This window comes from Nomascus leucogenys, unplaced genomic scaffold (genome assembly GCF_006542625.1).
Source record: "Nomascus leucogenys isolate Asia unplaced genomic scaffold, Asia_NLE_v1 001516F_33540_qpd_obj, whole genome shotgun sequence".
Lineage (NCBI taxonomy): Eukaryota > Metazoa > Chordata > Mammalia > Primates > Hylobatidae > Nomascus > Nomascus leucogenys.
The window spans coordinates 1-15,844 of NW_022097890.1; the positions used below are offsets into that span (position 1 = coordinate 1).

Here is a 15,844-nt window from a genome sequence, read left to right on the forward strand (position 1 = left end):
TGGGGCAGGCATGGGGCATTCGTGGGACGGGCATGTGGCATTCGTGGGGCAGGCATGTGGCATTCGTGGGATAGACGTGTGGCATTTGTGGGGCAGGCGTGTGGCATTCGGGGGGATTCATGGGGCAGGCGTGTGGCATTTGTGGGGCAGACGTGTGGCAGGCGTGTGGCATTTGTGGGGCAGACACGTGGCATTCGTGTGGCAGACGTGTGGCATTCGTGGGGCAGACTTGTGGCATTCGTGGGGCATTGATGGGCAGACGTGTGGCAGGCATGTGGCATTCGTGTGGCAGACGTGTGGCATTCATGGGGCTTTCAGTGTTCCGTGTACGAGTTGCCTTCATTAGTAGACATGGCAGGAGGAGCTGTTGTGTCTGAGCTGTGTTTTGGAGGAGGGAAGAGAGCATTCATCCCTCGGGGAAAAAGTAAGGGCATCCCAGAGGTGGAGGTACATTCCAAGAGAAATCACTGAATGTGGCAAACAGGGTTGCTGAGCTGGACAGGTCTCCATAGGGAGAAGCAACGAAAAACTCCAGAGAGCTGTGGTCACTTAGAACGTGAATCCAGGTAGGTTCCCCCCAGTAGGGAGCCCAGGTCGTTCTGTTGTCTGTTCTGGACATCAGTGGGGTGTCTGGCAGCTTAGTGTGGGCTCAGTGAGAAGCTTTGCAAAGTACCACGTGGCAGCAAGATGCACTCGAGAGACAGAGAGGAAAGGAGGGAGGGAAACAGACACAGACAGAGTGCGCCTGTGGGACAGAGAGGGGCGGAGGCAGTGGAGGCCGTGAGGCCAGCCCAAGAGCACAGCGCTCCCCTGTGCCTTCCAGCCTCGCCCTGGCACACCCTCTCATCTCCCATCCAAGCCAGGTGCTACCCCGTTCTCCTCTGTGTGCTCTTACCTGGAACTCTCACTCTGCCTCCCCGCCTCACCTGTAACCTCCACAAGCACCTCCTGAATCCCTCAGAGCCGTCTCTGCAGCCACATGTTCACCCATGTCCACAGACCCACCGAGCACTTTGAGTTACCATTACTTATGACCTTGGTCACTTTTCCCAGGCCTTGACTCTAGTTGATGCAGGTGCCCTTGTCTTGTGTGTGGTGTGTGTGTGTGTGGTAAAACACATAACATCAGACTTAACCATTTTTAAGTAAACAGCTCAGTGGCATTAAGCACATTCACATTGCCGTGCAGCCATCCCACCCTCCATCTCTGGAACCTCTTCATCTTCCCAAACTGAAGCTCTGTCTCCTTTAAACACTGACTTCCCATCCCCTCTCTCCCAGTCCTTGGCAATACCATTTTACTTTCTGTGTCCATCAGTTTGACGACTCTAGGGACCTCCTGTAAGTGGAATTGTACAACGTCTGTCCTTTTGTGGCTGGCTGACTTCATTCGGCACAGCGTCCCCGAGGCTCATCCACGCTGCAGCGCGGGCCGCAGCTTTGCCGCTTGTCAGGCTGAGTCACATTTCACTGCGTTTTGCACACGACACTTTGCTGATCCATTCACCGACAGCCGACCCTTGGGTGGCTTCCCCCTTTTGGCTGCTGTGGTTGATGCTGCTATCAAGGTGGGTGTACAAGCATCTCTTCAAGACCCTGCTTTCCGTGCTTCTGGGGCACGTGCCCAGTAGTCGAATTGCTGGATCACATGGTAGTTCCATACTTAGTTTTTTGAGGGATGAAGATCCTGTTTTTCACAGCGGATGCACCATTTCACATTCCTACCAGCAGTGCACGAGGGTTCCCATTTCTCCAGTTCTCACAACACTGACACTTTTCTGTTCTTTCCTAGTAGCCAACCATGCTGCTCACTGTGGTTTCGACACGCATTTCCCTAATGACGTTAAGCGTTCCTTTTTCATAGTAGCCATCCTAGTGTGTGAATGGTACTCACCGTGGTTTTGATACGCATTTCCCTAATGAGGGTAAGCATCTTTTCATGTGCTCATTAGCCATTTGTATGTCTTCCTTGAAGAAATGTCTATTCAGGTCCTTTGCCCATTTTTTATTCTGGTGGTTTTTTATTGTTGAGTTGTAAGACTTTTTCATGTATTCTGGATAATAATCCTGATGAATTTGCAGATGTTTTCTCCATTCCATAGCCTGCTTTTTCACTGTTAACTATGTCCTTTGATGCACATAAATTTTAATTTTTAGAAATTTTCTTTGTGGAGACAGTCTGTTGAGTCTGTTGCCCAGACGCATCTTGAACTTCTGGCCTCAAGTGATCCTTCCCCCTTGGCCTCCCAAAGTGCTGGAATTACAGGTGTGAGCCACCACACCTGGCCCAGAAATTTTAACTTTGACTAAGTCCAGTTTGTCTATTTTTTTCTTCTGTTGCCTGTACTTTTGGTTTCATGTCTAGGAAATAACTGCCAGATCCAGTGTTGGGAAGCTTTCCCCGGTTTCCTCCTGAGTTTTATGGTTTTAGGTTTTGCAGTTAGGTCTGTGGTCCATCTTGGGTTCATTTTATATATGGTTTGGAAAAGGGTCCAGCTTCATTCTTTTTCACTTGGTCATTCAGTTCTCCCAGTACCATTTCCTGAAGAATGCCCTGTCTTTTAACACTTTTTATTGTGTATTTTACTGTGTATTTTACTGTGTATTGCACCCACTGTGTGCACAGTAAAGTGTGGTTCAATTGAATTAGATTTGAAGTTAAACTATCACAGGTATGGTAGGTGACGAGGGAAGCAGACAGAGAGTGGAGGTTCAGTTGTGTCTGTGCATTCTGCAATGAAGGAAGTACTGGGAGTTTGCTGTGGGTATCACAGCTTTGCCCTGCAGGCTGAGACTAAAGGCAGATTTAGGAGATCACTGAGACCAGAGTGAAATACCATTTTAACACAACGTAGTTACCTACTGTGGATAAATGCCATCTGGGGATGTTGCAAACTGTAGCCGTGGTAAACTGGGAAACCAGGTTTTGAGAGGTTTTGATGCTGCCCATTTTGGGTACTTTTTAGCTTAGTAAATGTATTACCTAAGTCAGGGGTTGGAACATTTTTTTCTGCAAAGAACCAGCTAGAAAATGTTTCAGGTTTTGTGGACCACATGTGGTCACTGTTCCTCCTCCCTCCTCCTCATTCCTCCTTCTGGCCTTTAGCCCTGTAAATGCTGTTCTTAGCTTGGGCCATGGTTTGTAGATGCTGACCTAACCCATCTGAGGGGCAACTAGGCACACATGTGAGGACATCTGTGTTGTTTCCGCTTGCGGACTTTCTCCTCTCTCCATTGTATCTCATCTTTCAGTTGTGGGGAATTATCGGGGAGAAGAACTGTGATTTTGGTTGCATGTTATTTCAATGACCACCTGCTTATGCAGTTATAGTTATTCACTGTCTTTGTTTTGAAGCATGCAGCCAGTAAAGATCCCAGAGAAGTTCGAGAAGCTAGAGATCATAAGGAACCAAAAGAGGAGATCAACAAAAACATTTCTGACTTTGGACGACAGCAGCTTTTACCCCCCTTCCCATCCCTTCATCAGTCGCTACCTCAGAACCAATGCTACATGGCCACCACAAAATCACAGACAGGTAAAGGGACCCGGCAACTGTCTCTGCTCTTTGAATGTATGTTTCGAGCCTGCCCTTGCCAGGTGAGAGTTCTGTTTGGCTGTAAATGCCTGTGCTGCTCTTGGTGAATGACTGTTGACGTCAGCCAGCCTCCTGTGCTCGCCTGTATGCCTGAGGAGGTTCACCTGCCCTCTGCTCTAAGCCTTGTCTCATGCCGGCATTGATTTCCTAGCTTGTTAACATTCTCAAGATGAAGACTGTTTTCTTACTACTGTGTTACTCACTTGGTCCATGTGGGGAGAAGACCCTGAAGTTGGAAGCTTTCCTGGTTTGTAGGTGAAGTGCCTTTGGAAACGCTGGGGTGTGCTGGGAAGCCCGTAGCCCAGGGTGAGGACCACCCGCTCCAGCCCGCTCCAGCTGCTCTGACACCAGCCACCTTGCTCCGGGCATGCTCCTCACTCTCCTGGGCTGGCTGCTTCTATGGCCAGTTCGGGGAGTGGATGAACGTTTGATTCCTTACCGGGGACCATTTGTGGGAGGTGCTGGGAGGGCCCCGGGACCTCAGAGTGAACGATGCGTCAGAGCTCCCTGGGCTTTCAAACCTTCTCAGCTTCTGGGATGGGATGTGTGCGTTTGGTGCCGTCCTGGAGAGATGCAAGGCCCTTGTTGCCGGCCCTTGTGAATGCTGGGAGGTCAGCCGGCCCTTGTGAATGCTGCTGCTGCTGCTGGCAAGGCTTCACTTGGGGATGATCACCTGGCCACACATATCTGTCTTTTTCTGGACTTTAAAAATATTTTTTATTGGCCAGGCGTGGTGGTTCACGCCTGTAATCCCAGTACTTTGGAGGCCGAGGCGGGTGGATCACGAGGTCAGGAGATCGAGACCATCCTGGCTAACACGGTGAAACCCTGTCTATACTAAAAGTAAAAAAATTAGCTGGGCGTGGTGGCAGGTGCCTGTAGTCCAAGCTTCTTGGGAGGCTAAGGCAGGAGAATGGCGTGAACCCGGGAGGCAGAGGTTGCTGTGAGCTGACATCATGCCACTACACCCCAGCCTGGGCGACAGAGCGAGACTCTGTCTCAAAAAAAAATTTTTTTTTTAATTTAAGTATTTTCAGACCTCCAGCAACGTTGCCAAAATTCTACAAATAAGTCCTGTGTACCCTTTACTCATTTCACCACATGGCACAATCTCGACCCCCGCCCCCATGTATAACCTTTTTTTCTGAGACATGAATGTAAGTTGTAAACATTGTGCCCTTTTATCCCTGAAAACTAATGTTATTTCCTAAAAATTACTGTCCCTCAAAATGAAGACATTCTCTTAGATGACTACAGCACAGACATCCTGGTGAGGAAGTGTACCGCGACGCCGCTCTCTAATCTCAGTGTCCTGTTCCACATTTCCCATGCCCGACTGTCTTTTAGGGCAAAGGACAGATAAAATCTGGTCCTAGAGCTTTGAGTACCTAGTTGTTGTGTTGTGCTAGTTTCCTTTAATCTGAACCATTCTCACACTTCTTTGTCTTTCTGAACCGTGGTGTTTTGAGTACAGGCCAGGTGTTTCATAGAATGTGTCTGATGTGAGTTTGCCCAGTGTTTCCCAGGATTGTGTGCAGGTCGTGGAGCGATGCAGGTGACTGACAAGTGTCCTTAGGAATTGAATTGTGGTGGTTTTTTGTCCATCTTCAAGTTACTGCTCCCCAGACTGCAAGCATGTCTTGCGGGGAGAGACCCTAAGGTGTTGTAGGTACCTCCCATCACATCCTACCAGGGGCTTCAGCATCTGCCATGGCCCACGCTTAACTAGTACTGCACGGTGGGTGCCAAATGGTGGTTTTCTAACTCCATCATTTCCTCTCTTGATTATTTCAGTTTCTGCTGTAAGGAGGTGCTTCACTTTCCTGTCCATCCACACAGTTATCTGTCCATTTACTTAAAAAAAAAAAAAAAAAACTTAAAAAAAAAATAGAGACGGGGGTCTCGCTGTGTTGCCCAGGCTGGTCTTGAACTTGTGGGCTCCAGCAGTCCTCCTGACTTAGCCTCCCAAAGTGGTAGGATTACAGACGTGGGCCACCACCCCAGCCTCTCTGTCTATTTTTAAGTACTGATTTACGGACTCTTGTTTGAGTCTCTGGACTGTAATCCATTCCTATCATTATTTATTTTGTTGCTCAAATTGTCCCAAGTTTGTCCAGTGGGGTCCCCCTAGGCTGGTTGTGAGTCCTGGGGTGTGGCCACCTCGTCATGAAAATGAGTCCTGGGGCGTGGCCGCCTCTTCACGAAGCCCTTGCTGATTCACTCCCTGGTTGTGAGTCCCGGGGCGTGGCCACCTCTTCATGAAGACCTTCCCCCATTCACTGGATGGTCTGTTTACCTTGCCTTGTCCCTTCCCAGTGTCGGAATCGGCTTTCTCCAGGGAGCCCTGGTTCTTTTCACTGGAAGTTAGAAAACAAAATCAGTCATTATCTGTTCCCTCACCATCAACTTTTTTTGCTATTTGACTTAATTTTATTTGTTTGAAACAGTTAAACTTGGTGTTTTGCAAAACTATGGAGTTATGCTCACGTATGTTAGGACTTACAAGTAACGTCTGAAGTGTTGTTAAAGTGTTGAGATTTTCTTTTCCTATTTTAGTTTTATTTTATCATCATCTTTTAAAAAGAGCTTTCTAAAAACAAACTACCCAGTGTGTTTAGCAGGCCCCAGTTTACCCTTCCACAGCCCCCTTCCTCCACTACCCCTTCCTTATCCGTAACCTGGAAGTGGGTGGTCCATCAGCGTGTTAGCCTAGGACGGTGTGTAAAATGGCCTCGCGCAGGGGAGGAGACTTGCTTGGCAGTTAGCTGCCTGCTTTGCTCCAGTGGTTAAGATACTCCCTCAGCCTCAGCTGCTCCCGTGTGTTGTCACCCCAGGGCTTCCGGAGTGGGCACAGAAGTTACAGTTTCTGTGCTAGAACGTGTTTCCTAGAGAGGAGCATGGCACGCACAGCTGCCTTGTCTTGTGATGGTCGTCAGTGCACCTTTCAACATGGCTGGAAAGACAGGAGTGCGGATGGAGGAGTCCCCCTGTCAAGTGTCCTGGGACCCGGGGGTGCAGAGTCCACTTATCGGGATGGCAAAGAGACAAAGGCCTTTTACAACAGTGTCCATACAGAGCAGGAATCTGGGTAGGTCCTATCCTGTTCTCACAGGATCCCTTGAGTGTCCCTTTGCCGGCCGTAAACCTCTGCGGCCAGCGGCGCCTCTGCTTGAGTTTCACTTGCACCTGCTGGGCTCATTCTGCCCACTCGGCCCAGCAGGCTGTACTCGGCTCATGCTACCGGCCCAGATCCCACACCTTCTGAGGGCAAGGCAGGAGTGGAGCAGCGAGGCGTGTGTTGGCAAGCATGGCGTGGGGTCATTGTGCATAGCCAGGCTCGCTTGGCTGCGGTGGTGGGGCGGGCAGCTCCAGGCTCTGGCTCTGTGCAAAGCTGTGGCTGGATGAGGCATACCACAAGCAGTTTATGCTGCAGGCGCTGGCGTCTGGATGAGGGGAACACGGTGGTGCCCCAAAATTCGGAGTCACCAGCAACTGCGGATCCCCAAGGGGATGGGGTGGGAGAGTGTGCTATAGCTCTCTCGCTCTCGCCACCCACAGTACGGGCTGGGGTGTGTTTCCAGCTCGTTCAGTTCTGCCACTTTGGCTTTGGCCTGCAGCTCCCAGACTGGCCTGGCGCCACTGCTGCTTGCCATCACACGGGGCAGCCGCCGACACCAGCGGCGGGCAGGAGGGCTATAGCATTACAGCTCTGGCTTGAGGAATCCCAAGGTTTGGGTTCCCAGAAGGATCACCGCTCTTCACTCCCGCAGTTCAGCTAACGGGAGCATGTCACTGCCTGCAGCTCAGCGAGCCGGCCAGGAACACGTTACAGCCCTTTTTGCACCCGCTGTTGGGTGGTCCCGAGTTCTTGTCCTGGGTCCAGGAAGAATGAGGTTACATGGACAACTGGAGGGGGAGCAAGGTGGAAAAGAGTTTTATTGAGCAGCAGAACAGCACTCAGCGGAGAGGAGACCCAAAGTCAGTAGCTCCTACTGGCAGGGAGGCAGTCCTGTTGTGTGGCCGAGTCTGGGGGGTTTATGTGGGCTCAGAATGGAGGAAGTGCGTGCTGATTGGTCCATGGGTGGGTCTGGAAAAAACACCATTTGATTGGCTAAAAGGCATCAAGGAAGTTCTCACTCCAGGTTGTGGATTCCACCGGGAACTGGCAGCCCAGTTTTCAGGCTTCAGGCGGCCTTTGGCTTGAAGGTCAGGTTTCACTGGGGACCTGCTCCTATCTGCCTAGGAATTTGTCTGCCGTTAACACTTTTATTTCCTCAACTGTCACTCCATTGCCTGCCATTCATTGTTGCCTCCCTGTGGGAGGGGTGTTGGAGCCAGGTTATCAAAGAAAGGCTGAGATTTCTTGTCATGTCTTTCTGTTAATTTTTAATTACTGTGGTGATGATCACAGATGGTTCTGCTCTTTCCCTCCTGCTACCCCCTTAAGTTTACCACAGGCAGGAAAGAAGAGCAGAGTCACATGTTGGTTTCAATGTGCATTGTACTCCTGAAGTCGTAGCAGAGCCCGTGTGTGTAGCTCGTTCCCATGGGCAGCTGTAATTCTTAGTTTTAGATGGAGGGTGGCTGTGATTCTGTTCGACCTGTTTTGCACCCTCCACTCCGTAGTATCAGAAATGAAAGATCCGTGCTATGCAAGAAGGTTGAGAACATGCGTTTGTGTGACAGCCCCAGGCTGGGGATGGCCGTGCTGACTCAGGATCTCAGTCACCCAGCATTGTTTTAGGTGAGCGTTCATTCTTTTTACAGAGTGGACTGGCATCTTTGTTAGCAGCTTGTTCTGTATCTTTCCAATGTGTAGCGGTTCACAATTTAAAAACAATCCTTACAGTACCAAAAATGGATTTCAGAGGATTCTAGAAAGATAGTGGGGCAGGAAGACCAGGAATTCATCTCCTCACCTAGACAACAGTTCCACTGGAAGAATCTGTCTGATATAACTATTTTGGAACTCTGGAGTCTACTGAAGGTTTGCAACTTCTAGGCGGGAAGCTGGGACGGTTAATTTCAGTCCGTTTCAGCTCTGCTGCCCAGTGCCCTGTGGTTCAGGGTGTGCGGTGTTCTGGAACAGTGTGCATGCAGCTTGTGGGAGCCAGGGTGGGCAAAGAGGACCTCGTCCCCAGGTGCATACAGAGGCCCTCTCATCCGATTGCAAGCCTTTCTTCCATGTGACGGGCAAGACATGTAAAGGGCCAGTGCTGTTTTTATCTCCCCACTTCATTTTTATTGTTTTCCCCTTTTGGGAGCCAGACATTAAAGACTAGGACACAGAAGCAACTGTGTATATGGGGTAAATTACAAAGTGACTGCATGTGCTCAGGGAAAGGCACATGAGAAGACCTTCAGTTTAAATCTCAGGCTCACCCTTCTCACAGAGACAGCCTACCACTATAAAAAATGACAACAACAAAAACACCCCAAAACCAGTAACAGCAACAAAACAGTAAACCCTGGAAAAGGAGGAGAATCTGCTTTTCAGAGTTTCTACATTATTGGAATGAAATGTCCAGTTTTCAACATAGAACTACAAGGCATACAAAGAAACAGGAAGGTATGGCCCAATCAGATGAAAAAAGTAAGTCAACAGAAACTGTTCCCAGAAAACATCTGATGCCAGATCCACCAGACAAAGACTTTAAAATAACTGTCTTAGATATGCTCAGATCCTAAAGGAAGGTATGGAGAGAGTCAAGAAAATGATGTATGATCAAAATGGAAATACCAGTAATAAAGAGCTAGAAAACCTAAAAAGGAACCAAAAGAAATTCTGGAGCTAAAAAGTATAATAAGTGAAATGAAAAATTCACTAGAGGAAATCAAAGGCAGATCTGCACAGACAGAAGAAAGAGATAGCAAACTTGAAGATAGGACAGTGAAAATAATCAAGTCTGAGAAGCAAACAAAAAGACCGAAGGAAAGTGAGCAGAGCCCAGGGACCTGTGGGCATCATCAGGAGGACCAAACAGGGATTGTGGGAGTCCAGGAAGAAGAGTATAAGAAAAGGGTGGAGAGAATATCTGATGAAACCCATGAGTATAAACACCCAGGGAACTTGGTGAACTCCAGTAAGATGAACTCAAAGAGACCCACACTAGACACATTATACTTGAGACACTTCTGTAGAAAGACAAAGAGAATCTTGAAAGCAGATGAGAAAAGAGACTCATCACATACACGTTTCCTCAGTGAGATCATTGGCAGGTTTCTCATCAGAAACTTTGGGGGACAGAATATATCACCGGTATATTAAGAGTGATAAAAAAATCTTTAAACCAAGTATCCATATCCACGGAAACTGTCCTTTAAGAGTGCAGAAGAAATTAAGATATTCTTAGATGAACAAAGGCTGAGGGAATTTGTTGCCACCTGACCTGGACCTGCAAGAAAATACTTAAAGGAGCATAGCAGGTTGAAAAGAAAGGACACTAGACAGTAACTTGAAGCCATATGGAGAAGTAAAGACATGGGCAGTTATAAAAGCTAGTATTGTAACAATGGTTTGTACCTCCACTTTTTGTTTTCTATAAGATCTAAGAGACAAATCCGTTTAAAAAATTAGTCTGCAAGCTAGTATCATTGCAACTTTGATTTGTAACTCCACATTTTTCCTACATAACATAAGAGACTAATGCATTTAAATGAATTGTTTATGTTTTAGGGCACAGCATGAATAAAGATGTAGTTTTGTGACATCAGCAAATGAAAGGGGTGGGAACAGATATGTAAAGGAGCAGAGTTTTTCTGTGTTACTGAAGTTAAGCTGGCATAAATTTAAATTAGAATGTTATAACTTTAGGATGTTAAATGTAATCCCCATGGTAACCACAAAGAAAATAGCTATAGAACATACACAAAAGGAAATGAGAAAAGAAGTTAAACATTCCACTATAAAAAATCGACTAAATATAAAAGAAGACAGTAGTGCAAGAAATGAGGGACGAAAAAAGCTATAATGCATGTAACAAACATAACAAACATAGCAACAAACAAACATAGCAAAAAACATGTAACAAACATAGGAGTTACAGAAGTAAATCCTCATCAATAGTTGCTTTAAATGTAAACAGATGAAACTTTCCAATCAAAAGACAAAGATTGGCAGTGCTATGGTTTGGATGTGGTTTGTCCACACCAAAACTCCTGTTGAAATGAGATCCCCAATATGGCAGTGTTGTGAGGTGGGGCCTAGCTGGAGGTGATTGGTCATGTGTGTGGATTCTTCATGAATAGATCAGTGCCCTCCCTCCAGGTGAGTGAATTCTTGCTCTTAGTTGCCTTGAGAGTGAGGTGTTTGAAAGAATCTGGCTTCCTTGGTTTCTCTGTCTCTTCCTTCTTCTCTCACCATGTGATCTCTTGCATATGCCTGCTCCCTTTCCGATTTCCACCATGAGCCAGAGCATGAAGCCCTACCAGGTGTAGCTGCCCAATATTAAACTCTCCAGCCACCAGACTCAGGAGACAAATCTCTTTATCTTTTATGGCAACACTAAATGGACAAAGGCAGATGCATCAAGAAAAAACACATGATCCTACTACATGCTGTCTATAAGACAGCCACTTTAGATCCAAAGACACAAATAAATGGAAAGTGAAAGGATGAAAAAAGATATTCCATGCAAACAGTAACCAAAGAGAGCAAGGTGGCTATTCTAGTATCAGACATGATAGGTTTTTAAATAAAAAAATGTTACAAGAGACTAAGAAGGACAATATATAGTAATAAAAGTTTCAATACAATAAGAAGGTACAACAATTACCTGTGTAAACATTTACATACCCAACGAATGATAGACCATCAAGATACAAGAAGTAAAACCTATAGAATTGAAGGGAGACATAGACAATTCTACAGTAATAGTTGGAGACCTCAGTATCCACTTAGCAATAATGGATAGAATAACCATATAGCAAATAAGAAAGGAAATGGAGGACTTAACACCATAAGCCAACTAGATTTAACGGACATACAGAACACTCTGCCCAACAGCACCACATACACTCTTCTCAAGTGCACCTGGAACACTTTCTAGGATAGACCATATGTTAGGCCACAAATAAGTCTCAAGGTTGATTTTAAAATACAGAGATTTGAGCCGGGCGTGATGGCTCACGCCTGTAATCCCAGTACTTTGGGAGGCTGACGCGGGTGGATCACTTGAGGTCAGGAGTTTGAGACCAGCCTGGCCAACATCGTGAAATCCCATCTCTACTAAAAATACAAAAATTAGCTGGGCGTGGTGGCACATGCCTGTAATCCCAGATACTTGGGAGGCCGAGGCACGAGAATCACTTGAACCTGGGAGGTAGAGGTTGCAGTGAGCCAAGATCACACCACTGCACTCCAGCCTGGGTGACAGAGTGAGCCTGTGTCTCAAAAAAAAGAAAAATATATAGAGAGATTTGGCTGGGTGTGGTGGCTCAAGCCTGTCATGCATGCACTTTGAGAGGCCACGGTGAGCTGGTCACTTGACCTCAGGAGTTCCAGAGCAGCCTGAGCAACATAGCTAAACCCTGTCTCTAAAAAAAATACAAAAATTAGCCAGGCGTGGTGGCAAGTGCCTGTGGTCCCAGCTACTCCAGAGGCTGAGATGGGAGGACTGCTGGAGCCCAGAAGGTCGAGGCTGCAGTGAGCCATGATTGTATCACTGCACTTTAGCCTGGGCAACAGAGCGAGACACTGTCTTAAAAAATAATATATGTATATGTGGAAAAAGAGAGATTCAAAACTTACTACAAAGCTATAGTACCCAAAACAGTGTTATTCCGGCATAAAGACAGACATATAGGCCAGTGGGCTAGAACAGAGAGCACAGAAATAAACCTTTGTGTTATATGATCAGTAGATTTTTGACAAGAGTGCCAAGCCGGTTCACCAGGGAAAGGACAGCTTTCCAACAAATGGTGCTGGGAAAACTGGATATCCACATGCAGAAGAGTGATACCGGACCTTTACCTCACACCATACGCAGAAGTTAGCCTAATACAGGTCCAGGACCTAAATGTAAGACCTAAACATATAAAATTCTTAGAAGAAAACATAGGACAAAGGCTCCACAACATTGGATTTGGCAGTGATTTCTTGGACATGACACCAAAAGTATAGGTAACAAAAAAAAAGGAGACACTGGGTTTGATGAGACTTGGTGTCTTTTGATGCACAAAGCTTTCTATCCTTGTTTCCCTGTTTCCTTGCTTCTTACTGCTGCACTTGGCTGGTCGTAAAGAAAAGACACTGTTAACGGAATAAAAAGGCACCTATGGAGTAGGAGAAAATATCTGCAAATCCTATGTCTGATGAGGAATTACTACCCAAAATATACAAAAAAATCCCACAGCTCAACAACAAAAACAACTTGATTAAAAAATCAGCCAAGGAGGCTGGGCACAGTGGCTTGCGCCTGTAATCTCAGCACTTTGGGAGGCCGAGGCAGGCAGATCACCTGAGGTCAGGAGTTCCAGATGAGCCGAGCCAACATAGTGAAACCCCGTCTCTACTACAAATACAAAAGTTAGCTGGGCGTAGTGGTGCATGCCTGTGGTCCCAGGTACTTGGGAGGCTGAGGCAGGAGAATCACTTGAACCCGGGTGGTAGAGGTTGCAGTGAGCTGAGATTGGACCACTGCACTCCAGCCTGGGTGACAGAGTGAGACTGTGTCTCAAAAAAAAAAAAAAAAAAAAAAAAAAAGGCAAAGGACTGGAATAGACGTTTTTTCAAAGAAGATGCACAAATGGCCAGTAAGCACATGAAAAGATGCTCAACGTCACTAATCATAAGGTAAATGCAAATTAAAACCACAGTGAGATACCACCGTACACCTGAGGACAGCTACTATCAAAACAGAAAATAGCACGTATCAGTGAGGATGGGGAGAAATGGGAACCCTCGTGCACTGCTGGTAGGAATGTGAAATGGTGCATCCGCTGTGAAAAACAGGATCTTCATCCCTCAAAAAACTAAGTATGGAACTACCATGTGATCCAGCAATTCCGCTACTGGGCACGTGCTGCAGAAGCACGGAAAGCAGGGTCTTGAAGAGATGCTTGTACACCCACCTTGATAGCAGCATCAACCACAGCAGCCAAAAGGGGGAAGCCACCCAAGGGTCGGCTGTCGGGTGAATGGATCAGCAAAGTGTCGTGTGCAAAACGCAGTGAAATGTGACTCAGCCTGAGAAGCAGCAAAGCTGGGGCCTGCGCTGCAGCGTGGATGAGCCTCGGGGACGCTGTGCCGAATGAAGTAAGTCAGCCACAAAAGGACAAACGTTGTACAATTCCACTTACAGGAGGTCCCTAGAGTCGTCAAACTGATGGACACAGAAAGAGTAGAAGGGGCTGGAGGCTGGGGCTGGAGGAAGGGAATGGAGAGTTAGGGCTTAATGGGAACAGAGCTTCAGTTTGACAAGATGGAAAGAGTTGTGGAGGTAGATAGTGGTGATAGTTGCACAACATTCTGAATGTATTTAATACCATGGAACCGTGCACTTAAAGATGATGAAGACGGTAAATTTTCTGGTGCGTGTATTTTACTAGTAAAAAAAAAAAAAAAACAGGCTGGGCGTGGTGGCTCATGCCTGTAATCCCAGCACTTTGGGAGGCCGAGGCTGGCAGATCACAAGGTCAGGAGATCGAGACCATCCTGGCTAACATGGTGAAACCTCGTCTCTACTAAAAATAGAAAAATTAGCCGGGCGTGGTGGCAGGCGCCTGTAGTCCCAGCTACTCGGGAGGCTGAGGCAGGAGAATGGCGTGAACCCGGGAGGCGGAGCTTGCAGTGAGCCGAGATTGCGCCACTGCACTCCAGCCTGGGGGACAGAGCAAGACTCTGTCTCAAAAAAAAAAAAAAAAAAAAAAAAAAAAAGTAAACTTAGATCATAAAGCAGTTTGAGTGTCCACACTTGTAGGTCGCTGCTGGGTTCATTGTCTACACTTGGGTAGAAGCTGCAGGTCCCTGCTGGGTTCAATGTCCACACTTGGGTAGAAGCTGCAGGTCCCTGCTGGGTTCAGTGTCCACACTTGGGTAGAAGGTGCAGGTCCCTGCTGGGTTCATTGTCTACACTTGGGTAGAAGGTGCAGGTCCCTGCTGGGTTCATTGTCTACACTTGGGTAGAAGGTGCAGGTCCCTGCTGGGTTCAATGTCCACACTTGGGTAGAAGGTGCAGGTCCCTGCTGGGTTCAATGTCCACACTTGGGTAGAAGGTGCAGGTCCCTGCTGGGTTCAATGTCCACACTTGGATAGAAGGTGCAGGTCCCTGCTGGGTTCAATGTCCACACTTGGATAGAAGGTGCAGGTCCCTGCTGGGTGCGGTGTCTACACTTGGGTAGAAGGTGCAGGTCCCTGCTGGTTTCATTGTCTACACTTGGGTAGAAGGTGCAGGTCCCTACTGGGTTCAATGTCCACACTTGGGTAGAAGGTGCAGGTCCCTACTGGGTTCAATGTCCACACTTGGATAGAAGGTGCAGGTCCCTACTGGGTTCAATGTCCACACTTGGGTAGAAGGTGCAGGTCCCTGCTGGGTTCATTGTCTACACTTGGGTAGAAGGTGCAGGTCCCTACTGGGTGCGGTGTCTACACTTGGGTAGAAGGTGCAGGTCCCTGCTGGGTTCAATGTCCACACTTGGGTAGAAGGTGCAGGTCCCTACTGGGTTCAATGTCCACACTTGGGTAGAAGGTGCAGGTCCCTACTGGGTTCAATGTCCACACTTGGGTAGAAGTTGCAGGTCCCTACTGGGTTCAATGTCCACACTTGGGTAGAAGGTGCAGGTCCCTACTGGGTTCAATGTCCACACTTGGGTAGAAGGTGCAGGTCCCTACTGGGTTCAATGTCCACACTTGGATAGAAGGTGCAGGTCCCTACTGGGTTCAATGTCCACACTTGGGTAGAAGGTGCAGGTCCCTGCTGGGTTCATTGTCTACACTTGGGTAGAAGGTGCAGGTCCCTACTGGGTGCGGTGTCTACACTTGGGTAGAAGGTGCAGGTCCCTACTGGGTTCAATGTCCACACTTGGATAGAAGGTGCAGGTCCCTACTGGGTTCAATGTCCACACTTGGGTAGAAGGTGCAGGTCCCTACTGGGTTCAATGTCCACACTTGGGTAGAAGGTGCAGGTCCCTACTGGGTTCAATGTCCACACTTGGATAGGAGGTGCAGGTCCCTACTGGGTTCAATGTCCACACTTGGGTAGAAGGTGCAGGTCCCTGCTGGGTTCATTGTCTACACTTGGGTAGAAGGT

The 15,844-nt window shown here is 47.6% G+C and overlaps 1 protein-coding gene across 1 annotated transcript in view; it reads left to right on the forward strand.

The window, feature by feature from the left end:
- Nucleotides 1-3,298: 3,298 nt before the first annotated feature.
- LOC115834394 (histone-lysine N-methyltransferase EHMT1-like) overlaps nucleotides 3,299-15,844 on the forward strand; it is a gene marked incomplete at its 3' end in the record, with an annotated part of 28,737 nt that continues 16,191 nt past the window's right edge. Inside the window, exon 1 of the mRNA XM_030809145.1 lies at nucleotides 3,299-3,536. Within this exon, the coding sequence (XP_030665005.1) occupies nucleotides 3,512-3,536 (25 nt within the window). The remainder of the gene's footprint in view (nucleotides 3,537-15,844) is intronic.